The sequence below is a fragment of the Pseudorca crassidens genome, chromosome 7 (genome assembly GCF_039906515.1).
Source record: "Pseudorca crassidens isolate mPseCra1 chromosome 7, mPseCra1.hap1, whole genome shotgun sequence".
NCBI classification, from domain to species: Eukaryota; Metazoa; Chordata; class Mammalia; order Artiodactyla; family Delphinidae; genus Pseudorca; species Pseudorca crassidens.
This window is the reverse complement of record NC_090302.1, coordinates 96,427,696-96,451,408: the sequence shown is the minus strand read 5'-3', so window position 1 is coordinate 96,451,408 and position 23,713 is coordinate 96,427,696. Positions and strand designations below refer to the sequence as shown.

The 23,713-nt window shown below is 45.3% G+C and overlaps 1 protein-coding gene across 3 annotated transcripts in view; it reads left to right on the top strand.

Moving 5' to 3' along the window:
• The window catches only part of ROR2 (receptor tyrosine kinase like orphan receptor 2), a 214,560-nt gene that overhangs the window by 32,195 nt on the left and 158,652 nt on the right, over positions 1-23,713 (top strand). The window contains exons 1-2 of one of the 3 annotated variants that reach the window (XM_067745048.1): positions 10,256-10,365; positions 22,706-22,768. The exons of the other annotated variants lie outside the window; for them this stretch is intronic. Coding sequence (XP_067601149.1) covers positions 22,720-22,768 — 49 coding nt within the window. The 5' untranslated portion in view covers positions 10,256-10,365; positions 22,706-22,719. Of the gene's footprint in view, positions 1-10,255; positions 10,366-22,705; positions 22,769-23,713 lie in introns of those variants that run through there. 3 annotated transcript variants of the gene reach the window in all.

Genomic DNA, 23,713 nt, shown 5'->3' with positions numbered 1-23,713 from the left:
GAGCCAGTTGTAGCCAAGCCGTGACTTCACATCCATCCCAGAGGCCACTGGGCACAGTCCTTTGTGAGACTGAGCTCTAAGAGCCTCTGTTCACAGATGCTGTGATATGACTGAGGAAGAGACATTAAGGATTGCCGGACACTCAGTTCTAGAACCTAAGCTAGCAGCCTGCCCTTTACATCTCCTGCCTCACTTCCCCAAAGGGAAACAGAAATGTACTCAATTCCTCCCCTGAGGGTGCCAGAAAGACGGATTCTAGTTAGAAGGAGCCACCTACGGCGGACCACGTGTGCAGGCCGTCTGTTGGGGGCCACATGTGGCAGTCAGAGTCCTGTATTCAGTTCAGGACCCTGTGTGAGGTGGAGGGTGTGGAACCTTGGATTTGTCCTTCTCTGTCACAAAGGGGCCGACACAGGCTGACTGCTGAGCTGGTGTTGAGACCTCAGCACCTGGAAATACCAGCTGCAGAAAGCCACTGCTGCTGTTACTAGGATGGTGGCCCCTGGGTTTGAACGGCCAGTTGCTGACCCTAGAAGCAGTCCTGACGTCAGATGCTACACTAGGGGGATGGGGATGTTCTGACATGGGTGGTGGAGCCTCCTGTGGAGGTAAAAGTTGGCCGATTGGCTCTTAAGTGGTGGTCTTGAGTAGACTTGTGATGTTTTAATCCAGAAACCAGCAAAAGAAACAGAAAGATTAAGCCCTATGTGAGGGCTTCCCCGACCTTCCCTGAGGCCTTCCTTGTTCACCTTCTTGCAGCCAGTGTTCAGGTGTCCTGGAGCTGGCTGAGGCTCTGAGCTCAGACACAGTCCATGGCCCACCTGACCACTAGTCATGGTTGGCCAAGACCTGTCATGGCAATCACATTCTTCTTTGCTAGTAATTGGTCTGGGGCCAGTCCATCTCCTGGTTCTGACCAATGAGATGTGAGGGAAGGCGGGGCTTCTTCCAGGAATAAGGAGAGTCTGTTGGAGAAGGCCTTTGGCCACTGCCCCTCCTTCACTGGTGATAGCTGGTGTGATCCCTGGAGCTGCCACCTGTGACTATGAAGTAACCAACAAGAGGGTGGAAAGCTCATTGCTAAACATGATGGGATGGACAGATAGAACCTTAGGCCTCCATGATGTCACTGGACCCCTCCCTGAAGACCTCTTCCTAAGTAAAGACCCTTATGGTTAGGATTTTTTTGTCATACTTAGAGTCCCAAACATCCTAACTCCTGGACACAAATATAGATTTGTATTGTATGCATATCTCTCAGGAATTCAGTTTCATTCTGGTGATTGATTTGCTGAACAAAATTGAACTGAGCTTTTTTGGAGGCTTAACCTCTCTGCAGATACATTTGGGATATTGTCATGTTATGTTTGGTAGGAAAAATAAAGTTTATGAAGCTATAAGCCTTACCTAATGAGCTAAAATGAGGCTAGTTGGTGGCTGAGTTCTTAGCTCTTGAACTTGAAGGTGACTTGATTCTGCAGAGCTCTGTCTGCAGCTTCCCTCTTTCCTAGGGCCTGGCTGTGGTCGAGGCCTGCTCTGACGACGTAAACACACAGGTAGGCACCTGGGCTGGTGGCAGTGGTGGCATTAAGTACATTCACATTGTTGTGCCAGCATCACCACCATCCATCTCCAGAACTCTTCTCAGCTTGTAAACTGAAACTCTAAACGATTAAACACTAACTTCCCGTTCCCCCCTCCCCTCAGCCCCTGGCACCCACTGTTCTACCTTTAGTCTCTGTGACTATTTAAGTTACCTCATATGTAAAAGCTTTATGAAAATCAGATTTCTTAAACTCTCAAGACTTGTGAAAGCATTACTGGCCAGCACAGAGTAGGATTTGGGGATAGCTTGGAAAAGAAATGGGGGTTAGCTTCCTGGGAAGCAGAGCTCATGACCTTGGGGGAATTTTTATAGAGCAAGAAGTGGGCATTGCATTTGCCTGATATAGTCATTCTGAGTTGAGTCTCTGCCTCTCACTGTTATTCAGAACTTTCCTTGGGCATTTTAATTCTTGCCTTCCCTTTGCCAACTAGAGGTAATTAGCTTCCTCTCAATTGATGTCATCTTTTTAAGTAATAGTGGGTCCTGGGGCAGCTATTGGTAATTGTCTTCCCCTTGGTCAGCTTTGGCCATTGAGTCTCTAGAAGGCAGATGAAAAGTTCTAGTGAATTCTCTCATCTCACGCAACATAGAATTCCATGTCCTTTTCATTGACTTGAAAGGCTGGGATCTTTTTGTAGAGAGAAAAGAGACTAATCTTTCCAGTGTGATTCATTCCAAAGAATAAAAGTCTGCTCAGCCTGTATCAAGTGACGATCCTCGTTACCAACGCATTTGAAGGCTTTCTATCATATAGTGTCATCTGATAGATTTTTGTAGTCAATTTAAATTTTAATAAATGTTATCAATTTTTCCCTTAAAAAAATGTACCATTTTATATTCTTTGCTGGCTTATTACTTAATTAGTTATGTCCATTTTTATGATCTTATGAAAATATTAACTAAAGATCTAATTACTGTATTCACTAATACAATATAGAAATACAATATTAAAGAAATATTATATTTAAACATTGCTTAAAGAATAGAGTTATAACTGATAAATCAAGAAGATCCTAAATTTTTACCTATTGCTTGTTTGATGGATTTAATAATTTTTTTCTGAAAAATTTATTCTTCACATTCTTTCAAATACATTGATTTTTTTTTTAAAGAATCAAGGGTTATCTTTTTTTTTCTATTATTTTTGTCTGTGTTGGGTCATCGTTGCTATGCGCAGGCTTTCTTTAGTTGTGGCGAGCGGGCGTTACTCTTTGTTGCGGTGCGTGGGCTTCTCATTGCGGTGGCTTCTCTTGTTGCAGAGCATGGGCTCTAGGCACACGGGCTTCAGTAGTTGTGGCACGTGGGCTTCAGTAGTTGTGGCTCACGGGTTCTAGAGCACAGGCTCAATAGTTGTGGCACGCGGGCTTAGTTGCTCTGCGGCATCGGGGACCTTCCCGGACCAGGGCTCGAACCCGTGTCCCCTGCATTGGCAGGCAGATTCTTAACCACTGTGCCACCAGGGAAGTCCTTGATTTTTGTTTTGACTTTAGAAGAAGGTGCATCCTAGCAGGAGAATACACACGCACACATGCGCATGCACATACAAATACTTTTATTTTGAAGTAAGTTTGGATGTATAGAAAGGTTGCAAAAATAGGGCAGTTCCCTTAACTCTTCACCCAGCTTTCCCCAATGTTAATATCATATGTCGAGGTGCACATTTATCAAAACTAGGAAATTAACTTGGTGTGATACTGTTAATTGAGCCACAGACCATATTTGAATCTTGAAGTTTTCTCATTAATGTTTGCTTTTGGTCTGGGATCCAATCCAGGATTCCACATTTCATTTGATTCACACCTTTCTTTCTTCTTTTTCAGTCTGTCATAGTTCCTCAGTACTGCCTTGTTTTTCTTGACCTTCACACTTTTGAAGAGCACTGGTCAGTACTTTTGTAGAATGTCTTTCAGTTTGGGTTGGTCTGTTTTCTTATGCTTAGATTCAGGTGATATATTTTTGGCAGGAAGAAGACAGAAGTGATGATGTATTATATCAGTAGGTGTGTTATGTCCACATGTTCCTCTGGTGGGGAAGTTAGCATGATCACTTGGTTAAGGTCATGTGAGCCAGATCTCTCTGCTGTACAGTTTCTATTTTTTTCCTTTTTTATTAGTACATATCTTGCAGGGAGATACTTTGTGAGTATGTAAAAATCCTGTTTCTCGTCATGGTTTGTCCAATGATTTTAAAAGCCAAAATAATTCCTGTGGTTTTCGATCAAGTGGCTTTGTATTTCCATCATCCGTTCTACATTTAGCAATTGGAATATCTACTTTCAGAGAGAGCTTGTGTTTAGAGCACTGAGTTTTGTCTATTTTTAAAAGGAGCAGGTGACAGGGTTGGGTGGAGTCATAGTGATGAGACCAGCAAGGGTTAGTTCCTTCCTTTGTCCCAGATATGTATTTGAAAACATCATCTATAGTGAGTGCATAATAGTATTCTTAAATACTAACAAAATGAAGAATAAAAAATCATATGATCATCTCAATAGATGCAGAAAAAGCATTTGAAATAATTCAACATTCATTCAGGATAAGAACTTTCAATGAAGTGAGTATAGAGGGAACATATATTAACATTATAAAGGCCATTTGTGACAAGGCCACAGCTGACATCATACATGCTCAACACTGAAAAACTGAAAGCTTTTCCTTTAAGATCAGAACAAGACAAAGATGCCCACTCTCTCCACTTTTATTCAACATTAGTATTGGAAGAGATAGAACAATTAGTCAAGAAAAAGAAATGAAAGGGATCCAAATTGGAAAGAGAGAAGTAAAACTGTCACTGTTTTCAGATGACATGATATTATATACAGGAAACCCTGAAGACTCTACCACAAACTGTTAGAACTAATAAATTCAGTAAAGTTACAGGATACAAAATCAGTGTACAAAAATCTGTTGCCTTTCTATACCCTACTAACAAACTCTTAGAAAGAGAAATTAAGGGAACAATTCCATTTACAATTGGATCAAAAAGAATAAAATACCCAGGAATAAATTTAACCAAGGAGGTAAAGGACCTATATATTGAAAACGTTAAAGAAATTGAAGAAGACACAAATAAATAGAAAGATAGTCCATTTTCATGGATTGGAAGAAGCAATATTGTTAAAATGTCCATACTCCCCAAAGCGATTTACAAATTTCAGTGGCATTTTTCACAGGAATAGAACAAACGGTTCTAAAATTTGTATGGAACCATGAAAGACTCTGAATAGTCAAAGAAATTTTGAGAAAGAAGAACAAAGCATGAATATATGCCCTGATTTCAAATGATATTACTGTAGTAATTAAAACAGTGTGGTATTGGCATAAAAACAGACATAGATCAATGGAACACAGTAGGGAGCCAGAAATGAACCCATGCATATATGGCCAATTAATTGACAACAAAGGAGCCAAGAATATACAATGGGGAAAGGACAGTCTCTTCAATAAATGATGCAGGGGGGCTTCCCTGGCGGCGCAGTGGTTGAGAGTCCGCCTGCCAATGCAGGGGACACGGGTTCATGTCCTGGTCCGGGAAGATCTCACATGCCGCGGAGCGGCTGGGCCGGTGAGCCATGGCCGCTGAGCCTGCGCGTCAGGAGCCTGTGCTTCGCAATGGGAGAGGCCACAACAGTGAGAGACCCATGTAATACAAAAGTAAATAAATAAATAAATAAATAAATAAATGAATAAATGATGCAGGGAAAATTGGATAGCCTCATGCAAAAGAATGAAATTGGACCACTCACTTACACCATACTCCCAAATTAAGAGAAAATGGAATAAAGACTTGAACTTAAGACCTGAAACCATAAAGCTCCTAGAAGAAAATATAGGTGGTAAACAGTTTGACATAAATCTTGGCTATGATTTTTTTGAATCTGATACTAAAAGCAAAAGCAACAGAAGCAAAAATAAACAAATGGGGCTACATAGAACTGAAAAGCTCTGCCAAAGGAAACTATCAGCAAAATGAAAAGGAAACATACTAAGCGGGAAAAAATATTTGCAAATCATATATCTGATAAGGGGCTAATACCCAAAATATATAAAGAACTCATACAACTCAACAGCAAAAACCCAAATAGTCCGATTAAAAAATGGACAGAAAATCTGAATAGACATTTTTCGGAAGAAGTCATACAGATGGCCAGCATGTACATGAGAAGATGCTCTACATCATTAATCATCAGGGAAATGCAAATCACAATGAGATATATCACTTCACACCTGTCAGAATGGCCATTATCAAAAAGACAACAAATAACAAGTATTGGCGAGGATGTGGAGAAAAGGGGAACCTGTGCACTGTTGGTGGGAATGTAAATTGGTGCAACCACTATGGAAAACAGTATAGAGGTTCCTCAAAAAATTAAAAACAGAACTACCATATGATCCAGTAATTCCACAAATTACTTTACTTTGGATAAAGTAATTTCTTTATCCAAAGAAAATGAAAACACTGATTTGAAAGGTATATGCAGCCCCACGGTCCTTGCCTCATTATTTATGATAGCCAAGATATGGAGACAACCTAAATGTCCAATGATGGATGAATGGATAAAGAAATTTATTCACACACTCACATATATATATATATATATATATATATATATATATGTATATATATGCATATATATATACACATACATATATGTTATTTAGCCATAAAAAAGAATGAATTTTTGCCATTTGTGACAACGTGGATGGACCGAGAGGCCATTATGCTAAGTGAAATAAATCAGAGAAAAATAAATACCATATGATCACTCTTCTATGTGGAATCTAAAATAAATAAATAGTTAGATAGGTAGATAGAGCCAAGCTCATAGCTACAGAGAACAGATTGGTGGTTGCTAGACACAGGGGGTGGAAGGTGGGAGAAATGGTGAGTTTTTTTTTAGTTTAAATAAACTGAATAAAATTATTTTCTTTTGTCCTGTTTTAATTTGCTTCTATTGTGCTATATCATTAAAAGGGTCACATATTTTATGCATTAAACATAAAGCCAAATTTCTTTGAATATGGGCATGTCTCTGTATTCAAAGCTATTTCTTAAACGTGTGTTCCCACATGTGAAGCTAATAGGTCCTCACCATATTTTGGGGGTGCAGATATTAGCAGTCATAATAATAGGTCCAGGTATTTTGAAGTGGTGTGATTAATCTGACCAGATGGCCTCTAGCACACATTCATCAATCTGCTCTCCAGTTAGCAGTGTCTGTTAGCAGTGTCTCCAGTTAGCATAAAGCTTAAAAAAAAAAAAAAAAAAAAAAAGCAGATGATTTGAAGTAAAAAAGCACAGTATTTCTTTTCTTTTGAAAGAAATAAAGTTTTTTCAAGGGATCAAAATCCACAGATGGGACAGGAGGGAAAAACCAGGTCTGAGATACAGTTAATTCATGTGTGTCTGAGAGACAGAAGTAGGCGAGGATACCTGTCGAGAGTTTGGTCTTCATTCTCGTTTCCCAATCAGTGGGGATAAACCTCTTCTTTCGGCAAAGAAGAGGAGCTTCCCTGGTTTCTGAACTGGGAACCAATGTGTACAGCCTCATGTATACTGTTGTCATCTGCTTGTTTGGGCCACTTCCCTGCGAGCACTGGCCAAGGAAGCAGCAGCTGTGTGGAGGGACTGGACCCTGGCCCCCGGGGTCGAGGGTGTACAGACTTGACTCTACCCTGGTGGGAGAAGCACACCCAGGCCCAGAGATTTGAAGACAGATGGCAGGATAGGAAAAGCAGTTAACAAGCAATTTAAAATTTCTCTTCTGAAAGAAATTCTATAGGTTGTTTTTGGCAAAGTGGCGTGTTGCGTTAGGCTCTGTGGACTCTGGTGCTCTGTAAGTTAAAGAGGTTGGAGTCATTGTGGTTTCTTCTTAAATTCCTCTTGTTGGCTTGATGCCGCCAGCAGCTGGATCCACCATGATGTGCTAATTTGGGGGGATGGAAGAGAAACTTTCCCTCCTGGTCAGCAGATTCCAACTGCCCAAGGTGTCAGCTTTATGGGTTTCCATAATGAAATTGTAAGGGGGTTGATTTCTAGGAATTTGAGTCATTTTTCTTAATTGGCATCTTCCACTTGAAACTCAGTGCTGTTTCTTTTGGCTCTATTGAGTGTTTTAAAATCTCAGTGGGGCTCATTTTGGATAATCTCTTAATGGCATTAATTTTATTTGTTATTCATATCATTAGTAATCAATTTTGAAGGAACAGTGGAGGGATGTTTAATTTATTTTAAGCATCTTTCTTTGGGACTAATATTGTTTATTTCCCCATGGTAATGATGTCCTCTGGATTCCTATGTAAACACCCCTTCCATAGGGTAAGTACCAGCACCGACCTACCTCACAGGGTCATTGTCTTGGGGCTTAAATGATTTAATAGTTATAAAACGCTTCGGGCCATACTTGGCTTGCAGAGTGTGAGATTGGTGTTTTTTAAGATAACTTCTATAGAGCCTGTTTGTGCTTTTTGTTAAAAAGTTGTTAAAACCTATATTTTCCCTAGCTAAATATCCTTTTCGAAAAACTGTCTTTGTTCCCATTGTTGGGAGACGTTTTGGTGGATGTTTTCCATAGATCCATTGCTACAACAGGTCTCGCACTGGATGTGCCGGGGGTGCCTCAGAGGCTACAACTCCAAAAACAAACTTGTCATCAGCCTCCTTTGGGGTCTACCAGCCTGTCCTTCAAGGCACGGAGTGTCCCCTCCATTCCTCTTGTGACCAAGACAGAAGCCAGGGAGTTGCTCCCGACTCCTCCCTCTCTTCACATCTCTCCTCTTCCTCCCCAGTTGATAAAACAGCCATGTGTTAGTTTCAGTTCCAGACTAATTTTGGATTCCCCTCTCTGTCTTATCCCTCTCACCCAGCCTGTCTTTGCCTGCCACCTCTGCTGTGGGTGCCACTGAAATCTGCGCAGCATCCTCAGATTTATTTCATGGTGTCCTTACTGTAAACTACAGGGTGCTCTTCAGGCTCCTCCTGGTGTGCACAGGTGACTCACACGGCTGTAGAGATGTGGGCAGCGATGCCGCCTCTCCACAGGCACTTTGGGGTGCCTTTCAGCAGAGCCTCGCTGACATCCAGGCTGCTGCAGAATTCAGCACTGGCTTCTAGAAGCAGTGAGGGTAACCAGGCTCCTTTGTCATGCCCTCTCTTCAGGCTGCACTCCTGGTGGCGGGTCTTATCTCCCTCCGCCTGTGATGCCTCATTTAAAAGCAGTGCACAGGAGCTTTTAGGATGGTGGCTGGCTTTGTTTCAGGGTGGACGGACCTCCATGCTTGTTTCTGCTCTCTTCAGCCTGGTGACCCTCCGTTCTGACCCTCCTCATTTTGTCTTCACTGCACACATTTGGAGGGAGCCCTCTGAGACTGTCATTGATCGGAAGAGGCCAGTTTCTGGGAAAACAACAAAATTTAGGGTGGAAACCAGAAACTTCTCTGAGAGAAAAAAACAAAGGCCACCCATGCTTTGTAAGGCCCCACCCATGAACCCTGGTATTAATTAATTAATTTTTATCGGAGTATGGTTGCTTTACATTGTTGTGTTAGCCTCCACTGCACAACAAAATGAATCAGCCATACACATACAGATATCCCCTCCCTTTTGGACTTTCCTCCCATTTAGGTTACCACAGTGCATTAGGTAGAGTTCCCTCGGTATTTAGAAGTATCTTTACAAAATCTAGAATCTGCGGTTTTCAGGTACATAACCTAGCATGTGTCTGTGTAAGGAGCTGCTTAATTCCCCGTTTATTAACCTGGAAGGGGGATGGGCCCTTGAACCTGTTTCCCCATTGTATCCCAAATGCCCAGATGCGTGGAAGACACTTCATAACTAGTCTCGGGTTTTAAAAAAATCTTAAAATTTTTTTAATCGTGGTAAATTATATATAACATAAACTTGACCATTTTAACCATTCAGCTCAAGCAGTGAAACAGTTCAGTGGTATTAAGTACACTCCTACTGCTGTGCAACCGTCACCACCATCCACGCAAAGAACTTCTTTTCGTCCTCCCAAACTGAAACACTGCCCCCATTAAACACCAATTCCCCGTTCCTCCCTTTCCCCAGGCCCTGGCAACCACCATGCTACTTTCTGTCTCTGAATTTGTCTACTCTCTATACTTCATTTTTTAAAAATTGAAGTATAGTTGATTTACAGTGTTGTGTTTGTACTTCATATAAACGGAATCAGGCGGTACTTGTCCATTAGTGATGGGCTTATTTCACTCAGCATAATGTGTTCAAAAATCATCCATGCTGTAGCATGTGCAGACTTTCCTTCCTTATTAAGGCTTAGTGTTCCATTGCAAGTGTAAACCTCATTTTGTTTATCCGTTCATCTGTCCACGGACACTTGGGTTGCTTCCACCTTTTGCCTATTGTAAATAATGCTCCTGTGAACACGGGTGTGCAAATACCCCTCTGAGACCTTGCCTTCTGTTCTTTCGCTCTCAATTCTTTTCAGTACCCGGAAGTGGAATCGCTGCATCGTAGGGGAATCCTGTTTTTAATTTTTCATCGTGGAGTTTTTGCATCGTGACATTTGCAGTCTCCAAGGAAGTTATTTGTCATTACAGTTTAGTTTCATCACAAACCCCAGATGTTTCCCGAAAGCCAGACTCTTTCTTTCCCTTTACTCTGAGCCTTTGCCCCGCCCCCACTGGGGGCAGTGTGTGTGGGGTGTCCAGGGCTCCCTGGATGCATCCTAAGCCTGGGGGCGGGGGTGGCCCCCAATCCTGCACTGAAGAGGCTGGTAGGAGGTAAGAGGCTCACAGTTCATTTCACTCCATTCGCGGGTCCATTTAGCACATGAGACGATGACTTCTATTTAAGGAATGGAAGCTGCCCCTTTAGACATTAAAGTGTGTGGTGTGCTGGCTGAGGAGGCCCGCAGTATAGCTGTTTAGAGTGTGGTTTTCTCAGAAAGATGGCTTAATTGATTCATTTTTGATCCCTTCTGTTTTCAAATCCCCTTTCCCAGCTCTTTATTTTTTGGTTCCTCAATTTGCAGAATCTCAGGTCACTTATGGATTAATAAGGTGATGCCCTGAAAGAACTTGGGCTGGGCAGCCGCACAAATCCTCGTGCCCGGGGAGTGCAGGAGAGTCCGTTCTTCCCTTCCTTTCCTTGTGGATTTTGGAGAAATTCTTTGCATCCATTTGTGTTTGGGAAGGGCATTCCCATGTGTGTCAGCTCCTGTGACACAGGCACTGTCCCACTGGTCATGCAAGGAGGGGCCTGGGGGCTGTGGCACCGCTCGGCTGGGAGAAAAAATGCACGCTGGCTCCTGAGAATGTGAGGCTTGACCCCCTTGTAGGGAGTTTATAAATAAATGGCTTCCTGTCTAGGGTTTAAAGATAATTATGCAGATTTCTCACTTGATGAGGTTTTATTTGCTGCTGTGATTCAGCCCCTGCCGGTTTATCTCCCTTGATTTTAAAAATAGATGAGATCCAATGGGGAGTTGTTGTGAATGGGACAGAGTTTCAGTTCTGCAAGATACAAAAGTTCTGGAGACGGAGGGTGGTGATGGTTGCACAGATCTGTGAATGTACTTAATGCCACTGAACTATGCACTGAAAAATGGTTAAGATGGAACATTTATGTCATGTGTTTACCACAATTTAAAAAATATATTTTTAAAAAAGCCTGGAAGCTTGAGTACACTGGGCTGGATGGAAAATGTGTACAGCTGAAGCCCGGACAGTTTGTTAACAATCTTCTGTGCTCCTCAGACTGTCAGGGAAAGAACTGGTTGGGTTTTTTCCCCAATCATTGCAAATTGGCGCTTTTCTAAAACATAACAGAAAGAGTTAATAGAAAAATAAAGACAAAGCAATTAGATGAAATTCATTTAATAATGCAAAGATCATATGACCATAACTGAAAGAAAAAAACAATAAATAAAATCTAAGGGATTTTCCTAAACTCCGTGAAGGAAGCTGGGAGAGACTGTCAGTCTTCATCTCGGCAGGTCAGACACCGAGGACCATCCCTGGCTGCAGTTAGGTGGTCCCTTGTCTGGAGGAGGGACTGTACATGTGATCTCGACCTGGTGATTTCTGTGGCACCTGCCACCACATGCCGGTGGGAAGGCTGCTCAGGGTTTGGGGGGAGTACACGTGCTGAGCCATCCTCGAGGGGTTCTTTTCCTCCAGATGCACAGACTCTCAAAGGTTACGATGCACAGACCTTGTTCTGTTGGTCAAGAAAGAATTTTCCTTATAAAATGCAAGTTTGTCATGGCTGACATCCCAGGTCGGCACCCAGGACCTGAAATGTCAGTCTGCAACTCATAACCCGTGCCCCAGAGCCACCTGCAGCCCGGGGACATACAGGCTCCCTTGAACTCAGCCCCTGCAGTCCAGGCCAGAGGGGTGCCCAGGATGGCTGCCATCTGTGGGCATCACACGCATCTCCTGCAGCCAGAGCTGAGGTCACTGCTGGGACAGCAGGAGCTTCAGGGACAACCGACGCCTCTCTGGGGTTGGTGTGGTTTAAAAACCCTCCCCTGAATTTAGCAGTATTATGCCTGCTCAGCAATTATTACTGTTTTTTTTTTTTTTTTAAAGAATTCTCTTCAAATGAGCAGTGTTTCTGCCTCTTCATTAATAATAGTTTCTCAAAACCAGCAATTCAGTGTTGCACATAAATCTAGCCTGTAATTTTCTACATTTTCTTTAATATGCAATCTTCTACTGGGATCTAGGATTTCCCAGGAGTGCTTCTACTCTTGGCTCTTAAAAGAAAAGAAGAGTATGCTGGTCGGCTCCCTTTCTTCATTCTTGGACTGTCTCCCCCATTTCTTCATATTTGCCTTCATTTCCATTTTCTTTTCTGAAAAGTGTGCTGTTTCGCTCCCTCTTCTCCTCCCCTTGTTCATCTACCATGTGGAGCAAGGGCTTGTGGTCTTTTAAAAAAAAAAATTGGAGGTGTGTGTGTGTCCGTGCACATGTGCATGTGTGTATGTGCACGTGTGGACGTGCATTCTGCAGCCGTGAGCGCAGTGCAGTCCCAGGTAGCAGATGGTATTGAAGGCGGTGAGTAATAAGCAGTTTGATTTTTCCCTTCTGGAGGCTCTGCCTTGTTAGCTTGGAAGCAGGGGCTCCTAAAGCCATAGTTGGCATCAGAAATGAGGAGCCATCCCATGGCTGGCTGGGGTATCTGGTTTTGGAGACAGGACACTGTTAGGCTGGAAGGGCGCTGCAGCATGCCTGGTTGCCCTCCATCCTCGCCTTCCTGTAAGGCTGGTGGCTACTCTCCTCACGCAGATAGGGGGTCCCCCTGCTCTCACATCTCAAGGGCAGCCCCAGGTGGTCAGCACTCTGCCTAGACCCCTGCCAGTCTCTGCCTCCGTCTCCTTGCTGGGAAATGGAAGGGGTCACGACTTTTCTCCAAGGTGAGGGCATGTCTAGTTTTGTCCCAGGTCCTGCCACTCAATTCTAGACGGTGGTCTAGAGGAAGTCGGTGCCCCTGCCCCAGGCTGAACCCGCCTGATGGAACATTCTTGGACCCTGGTGACTCATGGGCATCCTTGGGTCGAGTGATGGCAGAGTGAAGTTGGGAGGGCTCTCGGGTTCTGACCTGGGGAATCTCCTCACCCCAGTATCCTGTCGTTCTCCTGACTCTCAATAAGGCTCAGGGTTCACATGAGGCTGCCACTCACACAGGTAGGGCAGTGATGCCTGGGCTTGTGGATGGTTCACCTCTTATTTCCTCTGAATATGTACAGCCACTCTCCTTTAAACATAGTTCAACCATCATCTGATTGTGTTTTTGAAAACCAAAGGGATTTTTTTCCAATCAATAAACATTTATTTATTTAACCCCCCTTTTCCCCTGTGGTATCAGTTGATATTTCTCCTCTTTTTTTTATTATTTTATTATTATTTTTTGATATTTCTCCTCCTTGATTTCTTATTTTATTTGGGTCCTCTCTCTTTTCTTCTTGGTGGGATTAGTAGATACAAACTAATATCTATATCTCTCTCTCTATATATATAGATAGATAGATAGATAAACAACAAGGTCCTACCGTATAGCCCAGGGAACTATATGCAATATCTTGTAATAAATTATAATGGAAAAAATATGAAAAAGAAAATAAATATATCTGAATCACTTTGCCATACACCAGAAACTAACACAACATTGTAAATCAACTATAATTCAATAAAGAAATAAAATAAACATTTATTGGGCCCGTACTATGTGCCAGACTCTGTCTTAGGAGCTGGGGATATAGCAGTGAATAAAATAAGGCAAGTCCTCGCTCTCGTGGTGTATCCGCTCTAGCGCCAGGCCCTTCGTGGGTCAGGAGGAAGCCAACGCTTCCTGCCCACCCAGGACCCTGCCCAGCCACCCCCCTTACAGCCCCACCTTGGCCCCGCTAGGCAGTGCTCGCGCAGATGCTGACCTTGTGTTTGAAACAGAACAGATGGGCCACCTTCCTCTTAGGACACTTGTCTACCCCATTGTTGACCGAGGAAGGGGCCTGAGCTGGTAGGAAGCCAGGCTCTGGTGGCCACCACACACACTCACCAGCCCAGTTAGTTTCCACTCTTAAGCCCCCTAGACACTCTCATATTTGCCCCAACCCCCAATTCCTGCCCATCGCTCCCCTTCAGAATTGTGTGTTGAGAATGTGCAATAGCCCTTTAAATGCATAAAACAAGCGTGGGCCTTAATTGCCATATACTTCCTAGTTACCCTTAGTCTCAGGCATTTTTATAAGCTCCTGGTAAACTTGCTCTGGAAACCGACCAAGTCCGTTGTGAGCCCCCTTTGTCTGCAGGGCTGCTCGTGTTCTCGCTGAGCCCAGGGGGACCCGGATGACCAGGGGGACCGGGCATCTGTGCCTGCTGGGCGAGTGCTGCCTTGCCTGACACTGAGAATGTGGGGAAAACCCATTTCTGGGGAAGGAGCCGATTTGCTGGCTGCAGGGAGAAAGTTGTTATCTTTACAGAGAATACTTAGGTTGACATGTTTGTTCTGAACTGTGCCGTAGAAGAATTTGGAGACGTGGACCTGGGCTTCATTCTGACTTGAGAAAGTATGGAATGACCTCTTGGGGTACATTTGTTTGGGGGGGCTTGTGTTGCAGAAGTGAAAGGGTGCCCCGGGGTAGGAAGGACTGAACCAGACCCCCTTCTCTTGGCTTTCAGGGCCGGGAGGGTCCGCAGTCCAGCATCCACGTAGGCTGGCTGGGAGTCAGGCCTGCCCTTGGGTCCTTCCAGGCAGGAGCACGGAAAGATCTGATTGCTCTTTGAAGTGGCGGTTTTTCTTTTCCTCGAATTCACACTTTAGGGGAGAATATTCTTTTCGTTGTTTTTATTTTTGAGTGTATGGCCTTTTTCCTTTTTAAAAAAATGATGGTAAAATGACACACCATAAAATTAACCATTTAAATCATTTTAAGTGTACTGTTTGGTGGCATTAAGTACATTCACATTGTTGTGCGGTCATCATCACCATCCATCTCCAGAACGCTTTTCATGTTGCAAAACTGAAAAACTGTTCCTGTTAAACCAACTCCCCATTCCCCCTCCCCAGCCCGTGGCACCTACCATACTACTTTCTGTCTCTATGAATTTGACTGCTCTAGATTGCTCATGTGAGTGGACTCATACAGTATGTGCCTTTTTGTGACTGGCTTGTTTCACTCAGCATAATGCCCTCTGGGTTCATCTGTGTTGTAGCATGTGTCAAAATTTCATTCCTGAAATTTTTCATTATGAAAAATTTCATACGGTTTTTAAACAGTCATTTTTTTTTTTTTTTTTTTGCCAGTGCCGATAAATGTTCATATATTAATTCTACTCTGATGAGCCAGGTTCATGTTAAAATAGTTCCAACATGTTCTTTTGTTGTTACTGATGGGCTGGTGTGTCAGTGAGGGCAGCCCCGCCCATGGGGTCTGGTGAGGGTGGGGCCCTGGACCTTATGCCCTGACCCACAAGCAGTTAGGAGGCCCCAGGACATGTGGCCCCCATCAGGAACTGCTTTTGGAGATACGCTTCTAGTGAGGGTTGCTGTAGGCTGAGGGAGGAGGGGCTGGGGGCACGGGAAGGCCTGGCTTTGTGGCTCTGGCAAGTCAGGTGGGCCCGCTGGAGAGCTGATACTGGAAGGAAAGAAAGCAAAGGGCTCTAAGAGGGAGGGGAAGGTTTACTTCCTTTGGGGATAAGTCAGGAGAGAACATTGAACATTTTGCATTGGCTTGATGCTTTCTCCCATGTAGGAGAGAATTAGATAAAGAAAACACAAGGAAAACTTTTGGAATGATTGCTTCTCCATCCTTCTCCGTTTTTGTGTGTATCCCAATCTCTCAGTTGTTTGCAGAGTATGTAGGATGCCAGTCAACCACTTTGGGATTGCTTCCCCCATGACCCTGGGAGGCAGATTCCCCAGTTTGGAGGAGATCCTGTCCTGTTCAGGTCTTGGCATTATCATTTGTCCTGGAGGAGAAAGCACAGAAGGCCTTGGAGTTGGGATTTTGAGCTGGGTGGAGCCCTTGTGAGTTATTGATCGCCCTGAGCCTCAGATTCTGCATCGGCAAAATGGGCATGACAACCCCATTATGTGGATTAAAGTGTTGGGACTTGTTGACTGAATTGAGGGAGGTACTTTGTGCAAATGGTCTTTTTTCAAGTGCCTTTAGCGCTCTTGGCCTGATTCTCTAGACCCAGGTAGTGGCACCTGGCACAGGTACAGATGGCCTCTTTCACGCAGGAGCTTTGGAAGAATAAACCAAGCTCCTCCTATGCCTCAGGTTTAGAAACGTCAGAGCACTTTTATTTTTAACCCTCTGCAGAAGGAGATAATGTACTGAGCCAACATTTGAAATTACACGAGATAATGTACTGAGCCAACATTAGAAATGACACGGAGCTTTTCCGCCTGTTGGAGAACCTAGAACATAGCTCTAAATTGGGGGGAAATTAAGCCAGTGAGGTCATTGAAGGTTTGGTTACATTTGAAGCAACTTTTAAACTGTCTCTCCTTAGTTGCATGTGTTTTATGACTTCCCAGAGAGATCTGAAACATGCCCACAAACTGTTAGCATGCAGGTTTACATTTCCAGTGGATATGGTTGGATAAAGTACAGTTTATACTGGATATACTACATAATTTATCTATTTATATACACCATGTATTTTACACCATCCCTATTTATAGTATAGTTTTGCATTTCAGATGGGTATAGTTGGGCAGAGAAGCAAAAAAATTCGATGCTACAATTCCTGTTTCTTTAACTGAATGACAAGAGAAAGATTAGAGAAATCATAGGCGATGGTGTCGAGAGCCCTGTGATCAGCCTCTGTGTGATCAGTAAGGCAGAGGGGCTCATGGTGCAGCTTCCCAGCTTGTACAGGGAAAACCCTGTAGCTTTTCTTTCTCGTCTGCCCGGAAAAGGAATTTACAATCTAGTACCTGATTAAACTGTGTTTTTTAATTTCAAGAGTTTTGCTTCTTAGTTGCTCTTTAATTAATAACGGATTCCTTTCTTAAAAAAACACATGTGCATTCTTGACTTAAAAGTTTTTTTGCCTCCAAGAGGGGATTTATGTTCCTCTGTTATCACAGAATCGAGGTGCAAAGTGGGTGCAGTTGTAGTGACAATTTGGGGACCGTGGTTTTACGAGAGAGACAACGGCTGGTGAGAGGGACCTCCCTATCCCCGGCCCTCCCTAGCCTCCATCCCATCCGAGACTCATCGTAGGCACTCGGCAAAATGGGCCCCAGATCTCGAAGCAGCTGTGTCTTCCGGCCATGGGGTGCCTCAGCCTGCACAGAGCTAGGAGCCCCTGGGGAAGCGGGGTGCAGCCGTGCCACACAAGCTCTCTTCAGGGGGTCTGTGGCCAGACCTGATGGCGCTGCTCAGCCCTGCCATCTTACCATTTTCTAGGGGATGCTGGCATCTCGATGACCTGTTGGCCTCTGTCACCACTTCAGCACACTTCTTTCTTGTTCTTCAAGTCTGCATGGTGCGGGGCCTCTAGGCCCTGGGGCCCTGTTGCACACATGTCCTCATCTCAGCTCTGTGTGTCTTCCGGCATCTGGAGCCCAGGCGGATAAAGTGCTGAGGCCAGTTTCCTCCTCTCCAACTGTCTGTTGCTCAGACTGACTAATCTCCGTGGTCGAGAACCGCCGGGTTAGGGGCTGGATGCCTTTGGTCCCTAGGTACTTAGAGGTTAATGTTTCACTAAGTTATCAAGGCTGCATTCACAGGTCACTAAAGATTCTATACCTCTATAAGCTTAATTCCCTCACTCTTGGTTTCCTGGTGTGTGGGTGTGCGTGTATGTGTGAGTGTGTACCGCATGCCTGTAATGTGTATGTGTGTACATGAGTGTTTGTGTGGTTTCCTGGTGTGTGTGTTTGGCATGTGTGTGGCTGTGAGTGCGTGTGTGTATATTTGTATGTGTGTGTGTGTATTTGTGTGTGTGTGTAGTTTCCTGGAGTTTGTGTGTGAGTTCGCGTGTGTACGTGTGTGTATGTGTGTGCAGTTTCCTGGCCTGTGACTGTGTTGGGGTCGAGGTGTCGCTGGGTAAAGGCAGAGTTTTGGGGACCCTTTGGGGGACCTGGTCTCAGGTGGATACCTTAGCCCCTCCTCCTCTCCCCTCCCTGAACGGGAGAGGGTCTTCCCAGCCGCCACACCACCACCACCCAGTCCTGCCTGTCCTGGCTTCTCTGCTTCTAAGGAGGCCTGTTTCCCAGGGGTAACCTGACTATTTACACTCGTGTGCACCTGACCATGGGGCAGGGAGGGCGAGTTGCACACGGGCACGGGCATGGGCAGGAGGAGGCCTAGCCTCTGGTCACACGTGCAGTGAGCGCCTCAGCCCAAGACCCTGCTCTTCCCGTTGCACTCAGATGTTTACAGACCCCCAGCTCCATCCCCCCCAGCCATGGCGCATGAGCCCTCTTAGCTGCCTCCTTCATTCCAGTGGTTCCTTCTCCACTGTCACCCGCACCCCAGGCCTTCCTGGTGGCACTTACCGCCCAGGTCTTCTCTCACAGCACGTGTGCTCTCATGGACTGATTTTGGGGGATGCGAGTGTCCCACCCGCTGACTCGGCCACAAATCCCGGAGGGAGCTGAATGGGACGAGCCCCCTGGTGTGGCCTGGGCGGCTCCTGGCAGCTGTGTTGCCTGGACACACGGAGAATGAGTGACAGGGCTGCCTTCTCAGCTGCCCTCCTTGTTCAGAAAGCTGCCCCTGCTGTTGCTTCTTGAGCAGCACAGAGCGACCAGGGGCAAGACGAGGGCGAGGTGCCTTGGGGCACATGGTACGCGGGGGTCCCAGCCCTCCCCCAGCCTCCTAGAGGCCTTGGGTGGAGGCAGGACAGCATTGGCCCCACCAGGGGAGGCCAGTTAGGTGCTGGTCCCCTGCGGTCTCTGCTAGCTGACCAGAAGCTCCGCCCTGAGAGGGGGAGTAAATTCAGCTTTGTAAACAGGACTGTGTCCTTTTAAACTGATGCAGGAATTTGTGAGTTAAGGGCACCTGGGTGAAAGGTCCGCTTGCCAGTAGGTCCCTGGCCCAGACACCCTGGTAAAAGGGTGTCTTGCATTGTTCTGCTACACAGGTGAGTGTTCATCACACCCAGCCGTGGGTCCACATTGTCACATGTAAATTACACCTCAGTAAAGTTGATGTGAACCAAAGTGTGGGCTCTCTGGGACCTCTCCAGCGTCAGATCCTGGCTCTTCCCACGTGTTTTGGGCAGGTCATTTAATATCCTGGGTCCCACTGTCCACCCGTAAAAGGGAACACCACTTCTTCCCTCACAGGGGTGTGACCAGGTCGCGCACCAGCACACTGCTGGCCTCTGGTGTTGTCCGGGTGACCGCTATCATTGCTTGGGGTCTTTGAGTCGGCCATGGTCACTCTTCCTCTGAGGGAAGCTTGGAATGGACCATTTGTGGAGAAGAAACTCACCAAATGCACACAGATAATCATTTGGGACATGCTTTCCAGAAGTAGTGACCATGATGCTGAGGCCCAAGGGGTCCAAGGGTCTGGGGACCCAGCCGTGGCTGGGTGTCCATTTGGCCTGTCTGTCACGTTTGCTCCATCTTCAGGCATCTCCAGTCTCACCCTTTGTGGCTCCCAGGCATCAGGGCTGCTCCCTTCGTAACACAGTGATGCAGCCTAGGACTCTCTCAGAGGCTGATCCGTCTTCAGGGTGGGAACTCTGGGTGTCCCAGCTGGGTCCACCCCTAGGATTCCTGCCTGGCCCCTCTCTCGGAGCCTTGGAGTCGACGTCCCAGGCCTCGAATGTTTTCACCTAGAAGGAGTGGTGAGGTTCTGAATGAGCTGGTCTCTGCAGAGTCCCTCCCAGGCAGGACCCAACAACTACCCAGCCCAGGTGCTCCCACCTCTGGGCTCTGGGGAAGCCTGTTGTCTGCCCACTGTGGGCTTCTCAAGCTCACCCCACATCCAGGCCTCTGCACCTTTGGCCAGGTAGTTCCCTCCACCTGGAACACCTTCAAAATCCTGCTTTTACTGGACTGAGTTCTGCTCCATATGACTTCCTGCTTTCATTTCATGAAAATTTCCTGAAGTGATGGAATTTTGCACTACTTTTTAGGGGGGCCCAGCTGTGGGACTATTTATACCATTTATTAGCTCCAAGAAGTCTGCAGTGCCTTAGAGTAGGGTATGCCAGGAGATCTCGGTTACCTTCCTCCCTCTATGCAAATGGGATGGGACTGTCTACCCTGGATCCCTGTGCGATTATTTTGACCTCAAACAAGAGATCGTATTTGGATGCACTTTGAAAATTAAGTAGTATAGTTTTAATTGCTAATATTAATAATTAGCTTGACTCTCAAGTCTAATGGGACTTGAAAACTCCTCACTTCCCACTTAATGTGGGGGTATTGATTCTGATCACAACACCTTGCTGGGCTGGGTGGGGGCTCCCCCAGTGCCCTCATCATGTCCAGGGTATACCCAGCTCCCGGTGCCAAATATAACTGACAAGAAAGAGGAACTTTTGTGGAGCAGAAACACACCCCCATCTCTCCCACAGCTCATGCTCCCTCTTTAAATGAGCTGTGTTACCCCAGGAGAGGGTCTGAGGAGAGCAGTGGAGGACGGCGGAGCCCAGCAGTGTTTGCTGGGGCCTGGCCAAGTGGAAAGTGGGCCCGTCAGGAATGATTAAAGAGCCCAGTGTTAGAAAAGAACAAGCCTTTATGTTGGTGGTAAAATGATTAGGAAGTAATAAGAAAAATGCAGGTTTGGACAGAACATTGTTTTGTTTAATCAGTTCTAAGTCCAAAAGAAAAAAAGAAAGGACCCTTAGAAGTCATTTAAAAAGAGATTACCACATACACATGAGTGTTTTTTCCACCTAGCTTACAGGTTTAAACTTTAGAGGGAAGGGGCCAGACAAGTCTCTATTCCTGGTTGTGTTCCTCATTCCTCAATCAGATGAGACAGTCTCTATAATGGGAACTGGAAGCAGAGGGTAAGTGAGAAACAGACTGGTGTGAGAAGAAGATGTCACCTGGTGCTTACAGTTCTGTCTGCTGCACAAAATCCAGATGGATCAGATTGTCCCAGAAGCTGAAGGGAGAAACCTGGAGTTTGATCACCTTGCAAGGAGAAATGGGAGCTGAAGGAGAGTGAATTCTGTTGGTTTTAAAGTAGTGTTGTTTCTGAAGATAAACCTGATGACAGAATCGTGGAGGAGCGGGGGGTCCAAGGTTCTGTCAGAGACAAAGTCAAGGGCTATGAATATGCCCAGGGGAGCAGCACTGGCAGAGCCTAACAGGGTAGCCTGATGCTGCTTTTTCTTATAGACTACAGGATATAGACTGCTTGAATGTTGCTTCTCGAGGGAGGAAGACAGACAGATTTGGGGAAACCTTTTTAATAAAGAATCCTAATTTCACTTGGATCCTTTGGATTTTATTATTGCTTGCAACACTGTGTCATTTGTAAAAACTGGAGGCTGCTTGAATATTCTTAAGTGATTTGACAAGGGTTAATACTTTACTGATATGCTAGCAGTCTCAGAGCTTCCCTGGTGAGAAGCACTGGCACAGGGCTGTTGTAGATGGACAGGGCTTCTCTCCATCACCAAATGCCTGAATCATCAAGTAAAGGAAGAGTGGTTTTTTGTTTGTTTGTTTTAGGTGCCTTTATATTTTAGAGCAGTTTTAGGTTCACAGCAAAACTGAGGGGAAGGTACAGAGATTTTTCATATACCTCTTGCTCCCACTTATACATAGCCTTCCCCATTATGAACATCCCTCATCAGAGTGGTACATTTGTTACAATTGATGAACCTGCATCGACACATCACAAAGTCTGTAGTTTACATTAGGGTTCACTCTTGGTGCTTCACATTCTCTGGTTTAGGAAAATGTGTAATGACATGTATCCACCATTATAGTATCATATAGAATAGTTTTGCTGCCCTAAAAATCTTCTGTGCTCCACCTATTCATTCCACCCCCATCCCCAACACCTGGCAACCACTGAACTTCTTACATTCTCCATAGTTTTGCCTTTTCCAGAATGTCATAGAGTTGGAATCATACAGTATGTAGCCTTTCAAATTGGCTTCTTTCACTTAGTGACATGTATTTAAGTTTCCCCCATGTCTTTTCTTGTCTTGATAGCTCATTTCTTTTTAGTGCTGAGTAATATGCCGTTGTCTGGATGGACCATAGTTTATCTGTCCTTTTACCTACTGGAGGATACTTTGGTTGCCTCCAAGTTTTGGCAATCATGAATAAAACTGCTATAAACGTCTGTGTGCAGGTTTTTGTGGGGACGTGAGTTTTCAATTCATTTGGTAAGGTACCAAGGAGCGTGATTGCAGGATCGACTGGTAGGAGTATGTTCAATTTTTTAAAAAACTGTCAAACTGTCTTCCAAAGTGGCTAGACCATTTTGCATTCCCACCAGCAATTAATGACTGCTCCTACTGTGCCACATCTTTGCAGCATTTGGTGCTGTCAGTGTTTTGCAGTCAAATGCTCTACCCCTGAGCTATACCCCCTGCCTGTTTTGGATAGGAAGAGTTTTCAGTGAAGATTGAATATCCTAAAGGGACTGGAAAGGACAGACTTTCTTTTCCTCCCCAGGAATCACAGTGGAAATGCTCGGGACATCCAGTGTTTCTCACCAGGTTCCTGGGCATATTTTGGGTACGTACAAGGTCCCTATGAACACTTCCAAGTTTTGTGCTTTTCTGTTCAGTGGCAATCTCATCTAAAATTGGTGCTAACCAGTTTAAAAATGACCATATTGTGATGTGAGTGGAGATCACATGAGCCTGAGTGATGCACACTGTGCAAATGAAATGAAGGTAGAAAATGAGGGGCAGAAACTCTGGAATGTATAAGAAAGTACTTTCATGGTAGAGGGAGTGGCCGGTGCAAAGGACCTGAGGCTGGAACAAGCTTGGAGTGTTCGAGGAGCAGCCAGGATGACTGGAGGTGGGTGCTGGGGGAGTAGTGCCAGGGCTCCTAGGGCCTTGCAGCCCACAGTGGGGATTTACAATTCATTCTGCGTGTACTGGGAAGCTTTTGAGACTCTTTGTGCAAAAGAACGTTGTTACCTTGTTTTATGTTAAAAAACACCCTCCCAAAGGTCAGCCGGAAGATGGAGCTCAGTCCTCGGCATCTGGCTTCATGGCTAGGCTGTTCTGCCTTTCTGCAGGTGGTGGACAGGACGCTAAGGTGCCCCCAAGCTTCTTGCTCCAGCCTCCCAGCCTGTGACTGTGATGGAGCTCTCTTTCGTCATTAGGTTATATTATGTGACACAGTTGACTTTAAGAAAGGGAGATTATCCGTGTGGCCTGGCCACGTCACATGAGACCCACCTGGGCCTACAGGGCAGATAGGAAATCAGAATTCGAACTGTGAGAAGGATTTTGTGTGTGTGTCTGGCTTTGAAGATGGAGGGGTGCCTGTGACAAGGAACATGGGTGGCTTCTAGAAGCTGAGAGCGGCCCCCCAGACGACAGCCAGCAAGGGAATGGGAGCCTCTGTCCTACAGACCCAAGGAATGAAATCAGAGGACAACCCAAGTGAGCCCAGAGGCGCTAGAAAGGAACACAGGCCTCATTAACAACTTGATTTCAGCTTTGT